Consider the following 17,093-nt stretch of genomic DNA (forward strand, 5'->3'; position numbering starts at 1 on the left):
CTCCCATAATATGCTGCTTTTCTTCTTCTGTGAAGCAGGGAGACAGAAGTATATGCAAATCTTGCCAGGTTAATTCATATGTCAGTGTTAGTTTCTCAAATTCATCTATGAATTTTCCTAGACCCTCTAAAAACCAGCTGAATTTTGCTGGCATAAGGCTGTCAGGTACAGAAAAGGGTACGTATACCCATAGAGTGCCCCTGTCACCATCTGCCAACTCCTGAAGAGAGCAAAGAGTCAACTTTGACGGCTGGTAAGAGGCCCCACTGAGAGTGGTGCTGGTGGGGCTAGGCTCTTTGGGTAATGAATGTAAGACAGGGCTTGAAGGGTAAGGAGGAGGTGATGGCAGGACATCAGACATCCCCAAATAACTAAGAGGGGTTAATAATACTTTGGACACTTCTGGGGAACTAGGAGTCTGACTTTGTTCCTCCGGAGCACTTGAACTTACAGTGGGGAGTCCAGGACCAGCTGGGGGAAGCCTGGGATTAGGAGGCACTTGCATAAGTGGTCATGAATTATGTCTAGTCCCTCATTTTTCTTTCCTTCTATCAAGCATATACAAGCGTATTTTAAATCCTTATCCTGGCTAACCATTAGGAAGTCCTGCACATAGAGTATTTCTCCACACTTAGTTTCCCTTCTATAAAACAAATCAAGCCGAAGTATAGTATTTGGGGCTGCTGTAACACCTGAGGTCCACCTTTCTGGTCCTCTCAAAGGATATTGGGACCAGTGTTATATTTAAAAAAAAAATTATCTTAAGCCCATCAAATTTAAACCTTCCCTAATAGGTTAAAATGCACCCTAGCAGTGAGTTCTTCAGGATAGATATGGTATGAGAACTGGTATACCAGAACTGAAGGTGCTGAATACCACTCCTTGTCGGCAAGATTGTACTGCCTCCAGCTGAGCTCCACTAAAAGGGACAAGAGAATTCTTAGTGCCAATTTGGCCAAGGGAGGAACTCCTGGAGCCAGTAGTGTCCCCTTGTTCATATCAGATAATAAGAACAAGTAAGCAGACTCATGGTCACCTGAGGCAATGCCACGAGGAACCCAGCAAAAAAAAGATGTTGAACCAAACAAGGGAAGTGGGCAAGCTGTAACTTGGGATCCCCTGACAAAACTATTTCAGGGCAAAAATGACATTCTGGGTTTAGGAAACAGGGCCCAGCTGTCCGTGACCAGCCAGTGAAAGATGATCTTCTGATTAACAGACAAGAGAAAATGTTAAGAAAAAGTCTCCTGTCCTCCCTTCTGGGGCTAATTGTTTGCAGGGACAGACATAAAAGAGGTTTTTGCTTGAAGGGCATTTCTAATCTTGTCACATATGGATGTTAAATACCACACTTTAACTTGTAACTGCAGTAATGGAGAAGTTTTTGCCCATCTCTTCCAATAATTAAGGTACAAAAAGACTAGATCCTGAGCAACTTCTCATTTCCAGTGTCCATCAGACAAGTGGTGAATTAAGTCAGAGGAGAGGCAAGGAAAGTAAAAGCTAAACTATTTGGTGGCTGGGCGTGGTAGTTCATGCCTGTAATTCCCAACACTTTGAGAGGCCGAGGTGGGTGGATCACTTGAGGTCAGGAGTTCAAGACCAGCCTGGCCAACATGGTAAAACCCTGTCTCTACTAAAAATACAAAAATTAGACTGGGCGTGGTGGCTCATGCCTGTAATCCCAGCACTTTGGGAGGCCGAGGTGGGTGGATCACAAGGTCAAGAGATCCAGACCATCCTGGCCAACATGGTGAAACCCTGTGTCTATTAAAAACACAAAAATTAGCTGGGTGTGGGGGCACGTGCCTGTAGTCCCAGCTACTCGGGAGGCTGAGGCAGGAGAATCGCTTGAACCCGGAAGGCAGAGGTTGCAATGAGCCGAGATTGTGCCACTGCATTCCAGCCTGGTGACAGAGTGAGACTCCGTCTCAATAAAAAGTTAAACAGGCGTGGTGGTGAGTGCCTGTAATCCTAGCTACTCAGGAGGCTGAGGCAGGAGAATTGCTTGAACCCGAGAGGCGGAGATTGCAGTGAGCCGAAGATGGAGATCGCACCACTCCACTCCAGCCTGATAGACAGAGTGAGACTCTGTCTCAAAAAAAAAAAAAAAAAAAAGAAAAACGAAAAAAGAAAAAATATGCTAAACTGTTTGGGCCATCCTTTCTGTGGCAGCCTCAGGGCTTCTGTGAAACAAAGGCAGAAAGCCAACAGGAGACAAGAAGCAGGACACTCAGGCCAGCAACAGAGAGCACAAGGCGGATTACTCCCAAGAAGATAGTGGCAAACATCTCATAGGGCCAAATCCATTTTCCCAAATAAACCCTGGGGCTTCTAACTCCTTGGGCCCTGGGCCTCAAATCCAAGTAGCAGTGGACAAGCATCCTTGTCCCCTGGAATGGCTTAATAACTCTAAAATGAGCCCCACTTACGCAAAGTCGGCCAACTGACGCTGCACAGACTGTTTTCCTTCCGAGTGGGAGTCTCTTCCTATTTTCAATCCCCACACAAGGACACCAGAAAGATGTTGTGGGAAAAGAGGGTCATGATCCAGACACCAAGAGTGGGTTCTTGGATTCTCACAGGAAAGGATTTGAGGCACGTGAAAGAAGCACATTTGCCAGGCTCAGTGGCTTATGCCTGTAATCCCAGCACTTTGGGAGGCCGAGGCGGGTGAATCTCAAGGTCAGGAGATCAAGACTATCCTGGCTAACACGATAAAACCCCCACAAAAAGTTTGCTGGGTGTAGTGGCGCATGCCTGCAATCCCAGCTACTCCAGAGGCTAAGGCAGGAAAATCACTTGAATCTGGGAGGCGGAGGTTGCAGTGAGCCGAGACCATGCCGCTGCCCTCCAGACTGGGCAACAGAGAGAGCATCTCAAAAACAAAAAAAAAAAAGGTAGCACATTTGTTGGAAACTACTCAGTTGCAGACTAGGGCATCCGCAGCTGAAGGAGAAATGCTCCCTCTTTTGTTAGTGTCTCTACTTATAAGAAACCCGAGGCGAGCAGATTACTTGAGGTCAGGAGTTTGAAACCAGCCTGGCCAACATGGCAAAACCCCATCTCTTCTAAAATTATTAAATTAGCCAGGCATGGTGGTGTGAGCCTTTAATCCCAGCTACTGGGGAAGTTCAGGTGGGAGAATCATTTGAACCCGGGAGGCGGAGGTTGCAGTTAGTCGAGATAGTGACACTGCACTCCAGCCTGGTCAACAGAGCAACAGAGTGAGACTCTGTTGCAAAAAAATAAAAAAAGAAAAACAGAAAGAAAGAAACTGTAAGGAAACTATAAGGAGCTAAATTAAAATGGAAACGCGCAGATGTGCTCACTAAAGGTAGTGGCTGTCAGTGTTAACAAGACCAAAGACCAAAGACCATCAACCTTTTAACCTCAGCTTGCTCATTAACATTATCTTTAAGTAAAGAGGGCTGCCTTCTCAGGACATCTGGACGCTTTGCAGGCTTGGTGGGAGAAGTTTTGTCTGGCCATAAATATTCTGTAATTTTAAACATCACACCTTGCGATGTGGCTATTTTTAGACCCTAAGTATTAACCTTACCAGTGTCTTATGAGTGCCTCGCTATTCACTTTAAGATGGAGTCACTCTGGTCATGTCTTGTTAAACCAGAGGCCTGGTAAGCAGAACTTCCTCTAACATAATCACTTCTTGAAGGCCCCACCACCAGACACCCTCACATTGGGAATTAGATTTCCACATATGGATTTGGGGGGGACATAAACATTCAGACCACAGCACAGTCCAACCCTCTCAGCCACCGCGCTATGTTCCTCTCCTTCTCTGGCTTTAACACCTTTGTTTATCTTCTGCTGGCCCTGACCCCGTTTGATGCTTCTGCTTGCTTCCCCCGGCCCCTGACCACGGCTATTAGGAGTATAGAGCACTCTACTGTGATTCATCTTTCACACTCAGTAGCCCCATTGGGGTCCAGAACAAGGGTTCTCATTTATTAATGTGCATAAGAATCGGACGGGGAGTGTGTTAAGCATGTAAATTCCAGGAGTACATCCTTCCCTCAGGTCCAGTGGTACAGCCAGCATCTGTAGCAGTGGAACTTTTTGTGAAGATGGGAATGTTCTATTCTGTATTGTCCTAAAGATGAGCTACTACCCACACATGGCAATAGAGCACTTGAAATGTGGCTAACGTGACTGAGAAACAGAATTATTTATTTTATTGCATTTTGATTAAATTTAAATAGCCACATGTGGCTGGTGACTATCATATTGAACAGTGCGGATCTATAGGGTTAGCAAGCATCACAGCTGACTCTAATGAACAATAGTGTTTAAGACTGTAAAAAGCCGTCCAGGTGACTCTTATGCTCACTTACTGGCAACTAGTAGTAGGTAATCAACAAATGTTTGTTGAATAAATGAATGAGTGGAGGAACTAATAAAATAATGAACCAGACTATAATTTCCTTGAGATTTAAGGCTGTTTCTCCTGAAAAAGAAAATGTGGGGGACTGTTCTAGATTAAAGAGGCTAAAAAGACTTGACAATCAAATAGAATAAATTGACATTAAAAGGATCCTTGTTCAAAAATGAGCAGAAATCTTAAAGCCAGACATAGAAAGATACATATTGCATGTTCTCGTTCATATGTGGGAACTAAAAAAGTTGATCTCATGGAGGTAGAGAGTGAATGATAGTTACCAGAGCCTGGGAAGGGTGTAGGGGATAGTGGGAGAGGGAAGAAGAGAAGTTGGTGAATGGATATGAACAGACAGAGAAAACAAGTTTTAGTGTTTGGTAGCAGAGTAGGTGACTATAGCTAGCAACAGTGTATTGTATATTTCAAAATAGCTAGAAGAGAGTCCTGGAAATGTTCCCAACACATAGAAATGATAAATACTTGAGACGACGACCTAAATATCCTGACTTGATGATTACAGATTCTATGCATGTAAGAAAATATCACATGTCCACCATAACCATGCACAAATATTATGTATCAATTAAAAATATTTGGGCTGGGCACAGTGGCTCACACCTGTAATCCCAGCACTTTGGGAGGCTGAGGTGGGCGGATCACGAGGTCAAGAGATCGAGATCATCCTGACCAATATGGTGAAACCTCGTCTCTAGTAAAAATACAAAAAATTAGCTAGGCATGGTGGTGGGCGCCTGTAATCCCAGCTACTCAGGAGGCTGAGGCAGGAGAATTGCTTGAACCTGGGAGGTGGAGGTTGCAGTGAGTCGAGATTGCACCACTGCACTCCAGCAGGGGCAACAGTGTGAGACTCTGTCTCAAAAAACAACAACAAAATTTTTAAAAATATATAGTTAGAAGAAATAAGTTCTAGTATTTGATAGTACAATAGAAAAATTATAATTAACAATAATTTATTGTATATCTCAAAATAACTAAAAGAGGCCAGGCACGGTGGCTCATGCCTGTAATCCCAGCAGTTTTGGAGGTCGAGGCAGGTGGATCACTTGAGGTCAGGAGTTCAAGACTAGACTGGCCAACATGGTGAAACCCTGTCTCTACTAAAAACACAAAAATTAGCTAGGCGTGGTAGCGCATGATTGTAATCCCAGCTACTTGGGAAGCTGAGGCAGAAGAATCACTTGAACCCAGGAGGTGGAGGTTCCAGTGAGCTACGATGTGCCACTGCACTCCACACTAGGTAACAGAGCAAGGCTCTTTAAAAAAAAAAAAAAAAAAAAAAAGCTGAAAGAGAAGAATTATAATGTTCCCAACATAAAGAAAAGTGTTTGAGGTGATGGATATCCCAATTACCCTGATTCGATCATTCCACATTGTATACAGGCATCAAAATATTGCATGTACCCCCAAAACATGTACAACTATTATATATCAATAAAAATGTTTAATAAATAAAAATATTAAAAATTTAAAAATAACTATAATAGACATTTTGGAGACAACTGGAGAAATGTGACTATAGGCATTTTACATGATGTTAGAAAAGTATTTTTAGTTTTCTTAGGTGAGATAATGTTACTATAAGTCTTTCTTCTTAGGAAGTACAAGCTGACGTACTTAGGGATAAAGCATCTTATATTAGCAACTTATTTTCTTTCTTTCTTCCTTTTTTTTTGAGATGGAGTTTCGCTCTGTTGCCCAGGCTGGAGTGCAATGACACGATCTCGATTCACTGCAACCTCTGCCTCCCGGGTTCAAGCAATTTTCCTGCCTCATCCTCCCTAGTAGCTGGGATTACAGGCACATGCCACTGTGCCCGGTTAATTTTTTTTTTTTTTTTTTTTTTTTTGTAGTTTTAGTAGAGACGGGGTTTCACCATGTTGCTCGGGCTGGTCTTGAACTCCTGATGTCATGGAGAAAGTTATAGGAAGCAGAAGTTACACATCCCATAGTTGGTAATACGCCCTATCAGAGGGCAGTGGGGGTCGGAGAAAAAAGCATGGGCCAGCATGGCCTGGACTACAAAGCTGATTCTATCACTTAGCAGCTGTGTGACCTTGGACAAGTTACTTACCTTCAAGCTTCTGTTTCCTTGACTGAAAAATGGGGATAAAGACACCTCCAGGATGGTGGAAGGAATTAAATGAGACAGTGTGTGAAGTCTCTTTAGCCCCTGTTAGTATAGGTAACCTAACTGCTTTTCTTACTAATCATTTATATTCATATTTTCCCCTAGAGCTAAGAAGCAAGAAGAAATTGGGGCACCATGGTAAGCACCAGGAGCTTATTGAAGCTTCACCATTGAGAGGTCCAGGTCTTCCTTCATTTATCCTGTAGCCCAAGCAGCTAGCAGACTTGCTCTTATGGGTTGATGACGTTTATCAACTTTTTTCCAAACCAGAGATCCTGGACAGAACTTGGAAGAAACTGATGCAGAGTAAGGGGAAAACAGTTGAGAAGGATTTTTGAGCAAAGAGTTTTAGTGAAAATTTAAATAAAATAGTCAAAAAGCCAGCAATAATCTAAATGGCTAGCAATTCCTTCATTCAGCAAGCACTGAATACCCACAAAGGTCCAGGTCCCATGCTAGATGCTGGGGACATAAATGCGAGCAAAACCAGAGCTGGCTGCTGTCCTCCCAGCCCGCCCTCTGGTGGTAGTTGATTAAATGATAGCACACCCATATTCCGGTATGTTACACTGCCATTATGAAGAAAGTTTGTAGAGAATAATAAAACAATCTAGTTTCGTGTTCTAATAGCAAGGTAAAAAGCAGGATGAAAAGTTGTATCCGTAGTATTATCTGTATGATATAAATAACCTGTAATATCCACAACTCAAAAATAACAATTGTCAACAGTGTAGTCCATTATATTCATTTCTTCTTTTCCTATTCTAAACACATCTACCACATATATACAATAAACTGTTGCAAAACTCTAAAAAGTACTTATAGTTGTTATTTCTGGATTGTGGGATTGTGATTTTCCATATATTTCAAGGTTTCTACAAAAAGCAGGCATAAACAGGAGATATGTCAATTAAAACACAGTCACAGACATGCACAGAGCATCTCCTCAGTATTCATTTGTTTTCTTTCCCCTGTCCTTGGTGTGTCCAGGGGAAAGCCCGCAGGCCTCCGCCAGGGCACCACAGGCATTGTGAGGGATGCTTCAACCGCCACTGCCATATTCCTGCGGAACCCAACATCTCCTGCCTGGTAATAAGCTGCCACCTGCTCTGTGGTGCCACCTTCCACATGTGCAAAGAGGCAGAGCACCAGCTCCTCTGCCCTTTAGAGCAGGTTCCATGCCTCAACTCCGAATATGGCTGCCCTCTGTCCATGTCCCGCCACAAACTGGCCAAGCACCTGCAGGTGTGCCCCGCCAGTGTGGTCTGCTGCTCCATGGAGTGGAACCGCTGGCCAAATGTGGACTCTGAAACCACCCTTCATGAGAACATCATGAAAGAGACCCCCAGTGAGGAGTGTTTGGACACAGCCCTGGCCCTGCAGGACCAGAAGGTCCTCTTCAGATCCTTGAAAATGGTGGAACTTTTCCCAGAAACTAGAGAGGCTACTGAGGAGGAACCAACTATGAATGGTGAAACCGGTGTGGAGGAAATGGGAGGAGCAGTGGGTGGAGTGGATATCAGTTTGGTACCACATGGTTTGTCAGCAACTAATGGGGAGATGGCAGAGCTAAGTCAAGAAGAACGGGAGGTGCTAGCCAAAACCAAAGAAGGGATGGACCTGGCTAAGTTTGGCCAGTGGGAAAATATTTTCAGCAAAGAGCACGCAGCCTCTGCTTTAACAAATTCATCAGCGAGCTGTGAGAGCAAGAACAAGAATGGCCCAGAAAAGAAACAGATTTCCAGTGGCAATAACATGGTAGAAGGAGAGGGCGCTCCCAAAAAGAAAGAACCACAGGAAAATCAGAAGCAGCAGGATGTTCATACAGCTATGGAAACCACAGGGCTTGCCCCTTGGCAGGATGGTGTTCTGGAAAGACTGAAAACAGCTGTGGATGCAAAGGACTATAACATGTATCTAGTGCACAATGGGCGGATGCTAATCCACTTTGGTCAGATGCCTGCTTGTACACCCAAGGAGAGAGACTTTGTTTATGGCAAGCTTGAGGCTCAGGAAGTTAAGACTGTTTACACCTTCAAAGTTCCTGTGAGCTACTGTGGAAAGCGAGCTCGACTTGGAGATGCCATGTTGAGTTGTAAGCCAAGTGAACACAAGGCAGTGGATACTTCAGATCTGGGGATCACTGTGGAGGACCTGCCCAAATCAGATCTCATCAAGACCACCCTCCAGTGTGCTTTGGAAAGAGAACTCAAAGGCCATGTCATCTCTGAATCCAGAAGCATTGATGGACTGTTCATGGATTTTGCCACACAAACATACAACTTTGAGCCAGAACAGTTTTCCTCTGGGACAGTGCTGGCTGACCTAACCGCTGCCACCCCAGGGGGACTCCATGTGGAGCTGCACAGTGAGTGTGTGACCAGGAGACACAACAAAAGCAGTTCTGCCTTCACTTTCACTTGCAACAAATTCTTCAGGAGGGATGAGTTCCCCCTGCACTTCAAGAATGTCCACACAGACATTCAGTCATGTCTCAACGGCTGGTTCCAGCATCGATGCCCCCTCGCCTACTTGGGATGTACATTTGTTCAAAACCATTTCCGTCCCCCGGGGCAAAAGGCAAAAGTAATCTACAGCCAGGAGCTCAAGACCTTTGCCATTAAGCCGGAGGTTGCTCCAGAGCTGAGCGAGGGAAGGAAGAACAACCATCTTTTGGGTCATGGAGGAAAAAGCCAGAATTCTTTAACCAGCCTGCCCCTGGAGATTTTGCAGTACATTGCTGGGTTTTTGGACAGTGTCAGCCTGGCCCAGCTCTCCCAGGTGTCTGTGCTGATGAGGAATATCTGCGCCACTTTGTTACAAGAGAGAGGGATGGTCCTTTTGCAATGGAAGAAGAAGAGGTATTCCCATGGAGGCACCTCCTGGAGAGTCCACAGAGAGGTAAGTCAACACTCATTTATTGATTGATTGACTGACTCATTCAGCAATTTTTTGTCTCATTTTTTACAAACAGGTTCTCTCTCTCTTGCCCAGGCAAAAGTGCAGTGGTGCAATCATAGCTTACCATAGCTTCGAACTTCTGGGCTCAAGTGATCCTCTTGCCTTAGTCTTCCAAGTAGCTGGGACTACAGGTCACCACATCTGACTAATTTTTAAATTGAGATGGTATCTCACTGTGTTGTGTAGGCTTGTTTTGAACTCCTGGTCTCAAGTGATCCTCCCATTTCGGCCTCCAAAAGTGCTGAAATTACAGGTGTGAGCCACTGCACCTGGCCTTAACAATTTTTTTTTTTTTTTTTTTTTGGAGATGGAGTCTTGCTCTGTCGCCCAGGCTGGAGTGCAGTGGCACAATCTCGGCTCACTGCAATCTCTGCCTCCCAGGTTCATGCCATTCTCCTGCCTTAGCCTCCCGAGTAGCTGGGACTACAGGCACCCACCACCACGCCCGGCTAATTTTTTGTATTTTTAGTAGAGATGTGGTTTCACTGTGTTAGCCAGGATGGTCTGGAACTCCTGACCTTGTGATCTGCCCACCTTGGCCTCCCAAAGTGTTGGGATTATAGGCGTGAGCCACCATGCCTGGCCCAACAGATATTTTTAAAGGGCCCTTTTTTTTTTTTTTTTTGAGACAGAGTTTCGCTCTTGTTGCCCAGGCTGGAGTGCAATGGTGTGATCTTGGCTCACCGCAACCTCCATGTCCCACGTTCAAGCGATTCTTCTAGTTGGGATTACAGGCATGCACTACCACACCCTGCTAATTTTATATTTTTAGTAAAGACGGGGTTTCTCCATGTTGGTCAGGCTGGTCTCAAACTCCCAACCTCAGGTGATCCACCCGCCTCAGCCTCCCAAAGTGCTGGGATTATAGGCATGAGCCACTGCACCCAGACATTTTTTTTTTTTTCTTTTTCCTGAGATGGCGTTTCGCTCTTGTTGCCCAGGCTGGAGTGCAATGGCACAATCTCGGCTCACTGCAACCTCCGCCACCTGGGTTCAAGCAATTCTCCCGCCTCAGTCTCCAGAGTAGTTGGGATTACAGGCATGCACCACCACACCCGGCTAATTTTGTATTTTTCCCCTCAGCCTCCTAAAGTGCTGGGATTATAGGCGTGAGCCACTGCGCCTGGCCTTAAACAGCTTTTTATGTGCCAAGCAGGGTACTAGGCACAGGAACAGTTGCTGAGAATCAGACTGACTCAAGGCGGTCAGTTTAGTAGAAAAGACAGACCTGTAAACACATAAAGAGCAATCCAGAGGGTAGTGCCTGTTCATCTGTGTATGTGTGCTGAATATCTTCTGTTTGCTCACAAGACCCATTCTCCATCCTTCTCCACCCTGTCTGTCTCCCAGGAGGCTGACCTGGACAGATTGCCTCAGCTGGCTCCCTTGCCCTCCAGCTTCCAGTGGGGATAACCTAAATGGAGCATGTCAGCAGGAGATGGGAGGGAGGGAAGAATGAGGTTGAAGTATCTATTCTCCTGGTTTCCCCCCTGCATGGTTCCTCCCCTTTGTGACACTTTGAGCAGGTGCTGTCCCTCCACTGAAGGTGGCTTTATCAGGTGGCTCTCTACACAAAATTACTCACTCCGGGATCCAACGACCTTCCTTCTTCTTTTTCAGGCCCAGGGCATAACTCTCTAGGTAGCTACTCACCCTGGGTACTGCACTGTATCTCGTGGCTTTCCTATACCCTGCTCTTGTGTCTGTAAATCATTCCTTTAAAAAAAAAATTCTCTTCAAATTACCCAGTCTGAGTGCTGCCTGTTCCCTGCTCTAGACTCTGATTGATACAGGAGGCCAACAAATCTCCTCAGTCCCATGTCAACTCATTTTTTAAAACAGTTTTTGCCTTTGATAAAGGCATTTTGAAATTCTTTTTTTTTTTTTTTTTTTTTTTTTTTTTTTTTTTGAGGCAGAGTCTCGCTCTGTCGCCCAGGCTGGAGTGCAGTGGCCGGATCTCAGCTCACTGCAAGCTCCGCCTCCCGGGTTTACGCCATTCTCTTGCCTCAGCCTCCCGAGTAGCTGGGACTACAGGCGCCCGCCACTTCGCCCGGCTAGTTTTTGTATTTTTAGTAGAGACGGGGTTTCACCGTGTTAGCCAGGATGGTCTCGATCTCCTGACCTCGTGATCCGCCCGTCTCGGCCTCCCAAAGTGCTGGGATTACAGGCTTGAGCCACCGCGCCCGGCCGGCATTTTGAAATTCTAAATGAATTTGGCCCACTGATTTCTCCTGGTTCAAATGCTAATTTAATTGTTCAAAAAACACTCTGCTGTATAGATCAAAGAACCCTTCCCTTCAGAAATACCTTGTTCCTTTTCCCCAATAGGTCATGTTTGTTTAAGTGTATTATAACTTCTACTAGCTTGTACCATACTGAAGTGAGGCTCCTAATTCATCATATCCCAGTGCCTATAGCATCCTTTCTCATGGTAAACATGTTGGTAATATGAACCATGAATTTATGATGCCCATTTAGGTCAACAATTCCATAATCTCACTGTTGAATTTCTTCCTAATATGTGGTATTTGCAAATTGGCATTGGGGAGTCAGAGTTGTTTGCATCTATTTTTACTGATTATGTCTAAAACATTTTGTATGTTTTCCATTATTTATTCCTGAGCAGTCTTCCTCAAAAAGTAATTACAAGACTCTCTCTCTCATATACGTGCCTGAATTCAAGTGTTAAATAAACACTGACTGCCAATCTAGCACGTATTAGGAAGAAACATGAATGAAGACTAACACACTGCCTTCAGAAATAGTATTGTCTAAAAATGCCTAACATCAGATGTAAATAATTTAATTTAGATACTAGAAATCCCATTATTTTTTGGCTCAAGTTTGTCCCCAGTTCAATGATGGCTGACCACTCTCAGATATTATTTGGGACAAGCTAATTTCCTTGCAGAAAGAAAGAAAGAAAATTTAGTTGGGGCTAAAGGATACTCACATTAGAATGGATTTTTAAAGTAAAAAGGGAAATAGTTCTAAGATCTCAAAGAAACCACTTTTCCTACATAGCAACAAGGACAAGAAACTGTAGGTGAAGTGGTCAGGTTGAAAGAGTATTGGGCTATGCCTACTCACATAACCAGACTTGAAAACGGTGACTTTGCCATTACATCCCAGGTGGAAAGACCAGAGGATATTTCAGAACTCATAGAATTTTCCTATGGGGTTCCCATTCTAGTGAGACTCTTATGAGTTAGAATACTTTAATTTCGAGCAATAGAAAATCAACCTAAAGTGGCATAAACAATAAAGGGAGTTTATTGGCTTATGTAACTAAGAAGTCTAAAGGTAATGGCTTCAGGTAAGGCTTAATCTAACAGCTCAAAAAATGTCCCCAAATGACATCTCTTCTTTCTGTTTTTTACCTCTACTTCCTCAATAATGGCTACATTGTAAGATAGTTCTCACTTGGTGGTCCCTGGTGATTGCTGGCAGCTCCTAGGACTTCAGCTTCGCAGTTCAAGTACAGAAAGAAAAAGAGAATCTGCTTGTTGGTATCTCCAACAAAAGTTCTGGAATAAGAATTGCACTGGTACTAATTGTCCTGATTTGAACTGTGCATCTACTCTAAAATTAATCACTTGCTGGTGGAGGAGCAAGGGAGAGTGTGTGTCAATATGCTGATTGGTGTTAGTGATTCTCACAACTACAGGGCTGGTTGGGAAGATTATTGGTTGGCAGGGGGAACTAGGAGTTGGATGCTGGAGAAGGGGCTACCAAATGTCTTCAGGAGCCACTAAACACTCTGGAGTCTAAGAATATGAAGAATAGAAGGATATTTTCTTATAGTGCCCAAATAAAGCCAGTCAGAGGGTAACACCCCTATATTCACCTTTGAACTTCTATCTTTCTCAACAGATCTGGCAGTTCAGCAGCCTCTTCTCCAAAATCAAGAGCTGGGAGTTTAATGAAGTCACCTCCATGTCTGAGCACCTGAAGTCCTGTCCTTTCAACATCGTAGAGCACAAAACTGACCCGATTCTTTTGACCAGCATGTGTCAGCCCCGTGAGCAGGCCCGAGAGAGCTTAGTCTCCACCTTTAGAGTCAGACCACGAGGAAGATACGTCTCCTAAAAATTCAGATGCCACCCGATGCACCCTTCTTGGATTTCTTCTCGGAGTTCCTGAAGTAGGACAGAGTGTGGTTTTGTAGACTCCCTTCTGTAAACTGCCTATTTGCTTATCAGGGTGTATTGGAACATGCAATGTCCTTCAAAACCTCAACACAAGGCCTAAGAATTTCCTAAGCCATGTCTTGTACCATAGTGACATATTAATGACTTATTTCCTTTTTTCTTTTCTTTTCTTTTTTCTTTCTTTCTAAAATAGATTGGTCTGAGAAGAAAATAAGTAATTTGAGGCCATTTGGAAGATGGACCCAATTTCTTAAGCGATGAGAGAGCATGAAATTCCATAATCAGTACAGGCCTGTGCTTTTACATGGACTTTTCAGTTTACAAAGCACTTTCAAATTTATGAGACAGGAAACGCAGAATGGGACTAAGGTGCAAAGAGTTACTCCCCAGGGAATGCAGGGTGAAGGGAACAAAGCTGGAGGCTCTGGAGCTGGGTCTGTTTTGATGGTCAAGTCCAGGGCTCGTTTTGGCCATTCTACTGCCTCTAGGCCAGGGTAGTTCTAACACAGCCTGACGTAGGAGAGCCCCTGACTGAGCATGGCAGCCTTGAAGACACCACAGGCCAAAACATGGGGTCACAGAGTCTGTTGTTAGAATCTTGGCAACATACAGTAGGAAAGCCTTGAGAAATGGGGAGTCCAAAGGAGACACCATATTTATGGAGAACATTAGGACAAAAAGCCACAAGCCTACTTTGTAACATTTTAATAATGACTTAAGGGTCAAGATGTTTTTTCTTCAGAAAATTATGTTCTGAGTTAGGCAGAACATAGGCATGGCCCTGGGCCACCCTGTGCTATCTGAAATGACCTCAGTACACTAATGCCAACCTCAGCGTCATGCCAGAATGCACAGGGTAGCCCAGGGAGACCACACCTTTGGCAAAGTCCAGACAAGGCCCACTGCAGTTCCTATGGCGCCAGTCACCAGCTCCTAGACACCACTTGGGTACCCCATTGGGGTCTTGGAGAGGAAGACATGTGAACCTAATGGCTCCCTGAAATTGCTCCTCCCCATCCATATTGCTGGTCATGCATTCAGTCTGACAAAAATGGATGATACTGCTGTTTTTGGTAACAAACAGTAAATATTCATAAGAACAAAAGTAAAAGAAAAAAAGACACAGTAGAAACTAGCACTCCCTAAAGCAGGGCTTCTTAAGAGACTTGGAATATTGACATTTTTAAATGGATAATTTTTTTTGTCGGTGGGGAGGGGATGGCGTTTCACTCTTGTTGCCCAGGCTAGAGCGCAATGACAACGATCTCGGCTCACCGCAACCTCCTCCGCCTCCTGGGTTCAAGCGATTCTCCTGCCTCAGCCTCCTGAGTAGCTGGGATTACATGCCTGGCTGATTTTGTATTTTTAGTAGAAACGGGGTTTCTCCATGTTGGTCAGGCTGATCTCGAACTCCCCACCTCAGGTGACCCGCCCGCCTTGGCCTCCCAAAGTGCTGGGATTATAGGTGTAAGCCACTGTATCTGGTGTGAACTGGATAATTATTTGTTGCAAGGGACTGTTCTGTGTGCTACAAGATACTTGGCCTATCCATTAAATGCCAGTAGCACCCCCATAGTGGCAACAACCAAAAATGTCACCAGACATTGCTAAAGGTCGGGGAGCAAAATGGCTCCCGGTTGAAAATCCCTAAAGGATGTCATACTAGTGACAATAAGTTAGGATATGCTTATTTTTTGGTGCAGCAAAATCTTATCTCACATAGTCATCCACAATAGTTATGATTTAATACAGCTCTTTATTTATGAAATAGGTTTTAGACACGTGGTGATTTTAAGTTGGGAACCAGATGGAAATGATTTGTTTGGTATGGCTTCATGTCCTTCAGCCACATGCAGGAATGTATCCTTTCAGCTCTCTTTGGTTATACCGGAAGCCAGGAGTGTTGAATTATTAGCCTTGTGTTTATATTCCTTTCACTGTAATTGGTGTCATTTTCCCAGCAGTCCCTAGCAGTCCTCAAGCAAGTGGGAAATAGGAAAAGAAAAGGACAGGGATTGTACAGAAGCAGATGATAAAAAATTTAGCCAACAAAAGAAAGAGTCTAGTCAATCTGGGTGCTTGTTATTGCCTGGGTTCTCTCTAAACATGGTTCAGAGCTGGTGTAGATGAAGTAGGCGAAACCTCTGAAAAGAGTGGAGAAGGCAGTAGAGCAAGTCCCAGACCAGAAATGTGCTCATCTTTTCATTGTCATGTGCCACTTGGTACTATTTGGTAATGTCACTCTATTCCTGATTCCATCCTTTGGTTTATATTTCTTATTTGTATATAAGGCACCATTTTATAAAAATATGACTAGGGTGGGACCTAAGGTTTTATTCTGTGAAGATGAGTAACTGGAAAGAAGCTAACACTGCAGTGGGAAGAAAGGAAGAGAGTTGTCCAGGTGGTAGTTCCACATATTTTGAATCTAGTCCTTCCTACATGGAGGAAAAAAGCTCCTAAAGTCCACTCTAGGTTTGTGATTTTAATAGAAATAGAAAGGGAAACTACAGACCCATGGAGATGAAATTCAGGGGCTATGGATGGATGGAGGAGAAAGCTGCTACTTAGAGAAAGGAAGAGGGCAGAGGGCTTTCCCTTCCCAAACTGGGTGGGTGGGGGCAGCCTCAGGAGAGTGGCACTGCCCACAACTGCTTTGTGGGTTGTACACTTCAAATCGCACTCTTCCCCTCCAGTTGCTGCCTTCAGAGCTGTGTTGAAGCACGAGCTTCAATAAGATAAGCACACTTCATAGTGAGAGGGCAGTGGCACCAAAGCCTTTCAGAGCGACTATGGATTAGACAGAAATGATTTGTGAGAGGAAGCTGGAGTGAACGGCATGAACAGCAAGTGTTATCTGACAGAGGCAAGACAGTTAGATGTGGCTTCAGATTTAGAAACAGCTGAGGGGAGCAAAGAGGGACTGTGTACACAAGGAGGGGACATATCTATGGGCAGAGCCCTTGGTGAGTATCATCACCAAGAAAGGCAAGTCCAGAGTACAGATCAGCTGAACATGGAGGCTGAGGTCTGTAGAACTGGGCCAGAGAGGACCTTGCTGCCTTAGTAGCATAAGGGTCTGGAAAAGAAGTTTCTGTCTCACAACAAAGGAAAAAAGTGAAAAGCAAGGTGGAACTTGAAGATGTGTCACGGAAATCACTATAAAAGTCTGATTTATGTGTGATATCAAATCAAACTGAAGTGAAGAATGAGACGGAGTATATCTGTGGTGACTGACCTCTGTATACTAGAAATCTCAATGTCTCTATAAGAGGAAATAAAAGCTGCTTTGCACTCTGAAAGGCTAATTGGGTGAATCCTATGAGTTAAGTCTAGAGACAGATGTGTGTTTCACAGGCATAGAAGTTGTCGCTGAAACCAAGTGTGTATCATGAAGAAAGACCAGAGCACAAGCCAAGCTTGTCCAACCTGC

At 44.3% G+C, this 17,093-nt stretch overlaps 1 protein-coding gene across 6 annotated transcripts in view; it reads left to right on the forward strand.

The window, feature by feature from the left end:
- FBXO40 (F-box protein 40) overlaps window positions 1-16,968 on the forward strand; it is a 36,326-nt gene extending 19,358 nt beyond the window's left edge. For 2 of the 6 annotated variants that reach the window (XM_030941711.1, XM_010370514.2), the window contains 3 exons: window positions 6,654-6,686; window positions 7,539-9,449; window positions 13,383-13,784. In XM_030941711.1, the coding sequence (XP_030797571.1) occupies window positions 6,684-6,686; window positions 7,539-9,449; window positions 13,383-13,598 (2,130 nt within the window). In that variant the 5' untranslated portion in view covers window positions 6,654-6,683 and the 3' untranslated portion in view covers window positions 13,599-13,784. Of the gene's footprint in view, window positions 1-6,653; window positions 6,687-6,717; window positions 6,855-7,538; window positions 9,450-13,382 lie in introns of those variants that run through there. The other 4 variants (XM_010370512.2, XM_010370511.2, XM_010370515.2 and 1 more) reach the window with 4 other exon arrangements.
- Window positions 16,969-17,093: the final 125 nt, after the last annotated feature.

This window comes from Rhinopithecus roxellana, chromosome 1 (assembly GCF_007565055.1).
Source record: "Rhinopithecus roxellana isolate Shanxi Qingling chromosome 1, ASM756505v1, whole genome shotgun sequence".
Lineage (NCBI taxonomy): Eukaryota > Metazoa > Chordata > Mammalia > Primates > Cercopithecidae > Rhinopithecus > Rhinopithecus roxellana.